Source organism: Nematolebias whitei, chromosome 2 (genome assembly GCF_014905685.2).
Source record: "Nematolebias whitei isolate Nwh7 chromosome 2, NemWhi1, whole genome shotgun sequence".
NCBI classification, from domain to species: domain Eukaryota; kingdom Metazoa; phylum Chordata; class Actinopteri; order Cyprinodontiformes; family Rivulidae; genus Nematolebias; species Nematolebias whitei.
The window spans coordinates 23938735-23942014 of NC_056499.1; the positions used below are offsets into that span (position 1 = coordinate 23938735).

Sequence of the window (3280 nt, forward strand, 5' to 3'; positions counted from 1 at the left end):
TTTTTTCATTTCTACAAAAGTGATTCTTGCTCTGAATAGCTTTCAACTTTAAAACTAGAATATATATATATATATATATATACACAAGTACATGTCCAGAATTACACATGCTAAAGTAAAATGACTTAAATGCGCTCTCTGCACATTGTAAATAGAATCAGCGACAATGAGTTGAACTGATAGGAATATTTACATGGACACATAATAAAGTGCACATTGACCAAGAGAGTAAAAGTTACTTTACATGACAACACTTTCAAAATGTACAATTACTTTTTAAAGCCCTGGGTATTGCTCAACATTCAGTTTTTACAACGCGTTGTTAATTCCAACACCAGTTATTTTTTATCCATCCATAAATTACTATTGCCCACTTCTTCCATTTTGGGTCACAGGGGTCACTGTTGCCCATATCCAGCTATCACTGTGCAAGAGGTGAGGGACACCCTGTTCACGTCACAAGTCCATCACAGGGACACTCTCTAACTCTCACCTAGAGACAATTTGGTGTTACCAGTCATTCTAACATGCATGTTTTTGGTCTGTGGGAGGAAACTGAGTTCACGGAAAAATTTCACACATGCACGGAGAACATGCAAACTCCAGCCAGAAAGGTCCCCGGCCAAGATTCGATCCAGCAACCCTCTTCCTGAAAGGTGGCAGCTCTACCTTCTCTGTCACCGTGCCACCCCAGTTATTTCCGTTATGTAAAAAGTAAAATAAAATTTTTAAAAAAGTCAGTACATGGGTTGTTTCATTGTTTCCTCTAACACAATAAAAATATTTTTTTTCTATTGGAGCAAAATATTCTTTCTTTCACTTTCCATCTTCTTGGAATCCACAGAACTTGTATTTTTTTTATCTGAATCCAGCATCACTGTAGGAGATTTAAATAGTTTAGACACATAAATATATCACCCTCCTAACAGAGATGGCGGTGGTGGAACACCACACAACAGTAAGATCAACAACAGTAACAGCAGCCGTAGCAGGAACACACTAAACTGATGATAAAAAATAAATAAATAAATAAATAAAAACTTTGCAGAATGGTGTTATAAGCTCTAGTATTTATTGTTTATTTTCTCTCTCCCTCTCTTCCTCCTCCTCCCAATCATTCTCCTAATCCAGAAGACAGGAAGCTGTTTGTAGGGATGCTCGGCAAGCAGCAGAGTGAGGACGACGTCCGGCGGCTGTTTGAGACCTTCGGCCAGATTGAGGAGTGCACCGTCCTTCGAGGGCCTGATGGGGCCAGTAAGGGTCAGAGCCCAAACACTTCCCACTCTGTTCCTGTTGGTTCATCCTTCCTAATATATGTCTATTTTCTTGCTTTACATTTTTAAAGCTGCACATATGCTGCACTCATTGTTGCTGTCAGTGATGAACTCTGCCTTGAATAACTCATCTTCCCCTTCAGCTGGTTTTATTTATTTTTTTCCTTCACTGCCTTTTATGTGTCACACTTACTTTCCTCTCATCGTCACCATGCTCTGACACCTCTTCCTCCCACTTTCCCTTTTTGTCACTATGTTGCTTTCTGTTCTTAACCCATAGCATCTTTTTATTCTCCATTTCCCATTGTCTCTACTCTCATTTAAGGCTTGCCTGCTCGCTCACACAACATTTCTCCTTTCCATCCTGTGCTCTCCTTCTCCACTTCCTGTTATCAGAAAAGTAGAAAGGTGTAATCATGTTTGCTTCTCACATTCCCATAATCTCTCTCCAGAGACACAGTTGGACAATATTGTCCTACGGTAAATAAAGCAGCCAGGTTTATTATTTTCCTCTGTCACTCACCTTGAATCGATTTGTCCATATTCAGGAATGTCGTGTTTTCTTTTGGTTTGTAGAGTCTGATTTAAGATATTTGAAGGTAAGATTGGTCTGAGAGTGTGCAATTATATGGATAACCCCTGTAAGAGTTTGTTTTGTCTCAGTCACATTTAGAGCCATCACATCTATAACATTGCTCTGAAGCTCTAACTTTTTTTTTTTCTCTCTGTTGACTGTGATTTATTCTTGTACCTAAAGCATCTGAACATATGGGAAGGCAAAAGACAGGAGTGGATAATGTGCAATGTTGCAAATCCTTCTGATTACATCAAACCTGGTTATACTGAATCTATCTGTGTCTACATCTATTTCTTTCACTGTTAATCCCAGGTCTATTGCTCTACGTTGCCCCTCCGGCCCACCACCTTTCTTCCTCCAAACCTCATTTCCACTTTTTCTGACTCTTCCTTTTTGTCTCCCTCTTTTTCTGTCAGCAGATGCCTCAAGCTGATTGACAGCACATAAAATGAAATAAAGCCCATGTTGCTGTGTCAGACAGAAGCTAGTTTCGCCTCCTCGTTCAAGCTTTCTCTCCTTCTCAGCCTCCCACACCCAACACTTTGCTTCTTTCTTTCACTCTCATCACATGCAATACGTTTTCTGATCTCTGTTGTTGCTGAGTCGATCATTTTCTTCTTTAGGTCTTGCGATTATGAAATTTAGAAAAAAAAAATATTATAACTATGAATGCCACCATCAGGCAAACGTTTCACATATAGGTATCGGGTTCTATCACTCGCTATGCAACAGTCTCACACAATCATTACAGAATGTTACGGCAAATTATTTTGCCAGCCGCCTCGCTCGGGATGGGGTTCCCATAATTTGAATGATACAGACCTTGAAATTGACAGCGCTATCTGTTCCATGGTTGAGGCTTTGTCCCTGTTGATGTAAATTTATGCCACTCAAAGGCTTTTCAGCACCCCCTCTTCACCCAATAAAAAGGCCGAGAAGTTGAACATCCATCTCTCTGTGGTGCTGCTCCTCAAAGTACTTTCAAAGTGCAACACTTGCTGCCAGAGTTGAATAGAGCCCTGAATTGTCAGCAATAATAGAGAGATGGCTTTTAGGTTTATAATTAAGCTGTGTTATAAATGTCACCCATCCAGAGGGATGGAATTCATGCATACATATTATTACCCTGGGAATTCAAAAGGCAGTGCAGATCCTCTCACTTGAAAGCAATACAATTTCTCTCCCTCTCTTTTTTTCTTCCTCTTTTCACCAATTCATTCAGTGCCATCAAATTCAAAACCTTAAGAGTGCACTACAATTTAAGAAGGTGTAGCAACTTGAGTTCTATTCAAGTGCTATTCTGTATTTTTTTTATTAGATCAAAACTCTGTTGTAGCACTGTTTTGAAAACATTTTTGGTGGGTGGATGGATGGCTGGATGGATGGATGGATGGATGAATGGATGGATGGATGGATGGATGGATGGATG

The 3280-nt window shown here is 39.8% G+C and overlaps 1 protein-coding gene across 5 annotated transcripts in view; it reads left to right on the forward strand.

Moving 5' to 3' along the window:
• Positions 1-3280, forward strand: part of celf6 (CUGBP Elav-like family member 6) — a 175474-nt gene that overhangs the window by 128266 nt on the left and 43928 nt on the right. For all 5 annotated transcript variants that reach the window (XR_005187470.1, XM_037690929.1, XM_037690945.1 and 2 more), the window contains exon 4: positions 1132-1260. Coding sequence is in view for 4 of the 5 variants with exons in the window: in XM_037690929.1 (XP_037546857.1) it covers positions 1132-1260 (129 nt within the window). In the remaining variant the exon portion in view is untranslated. The remainder of the gene's footprint in view (positions 1-1131; positions 1261-3280) is intronic.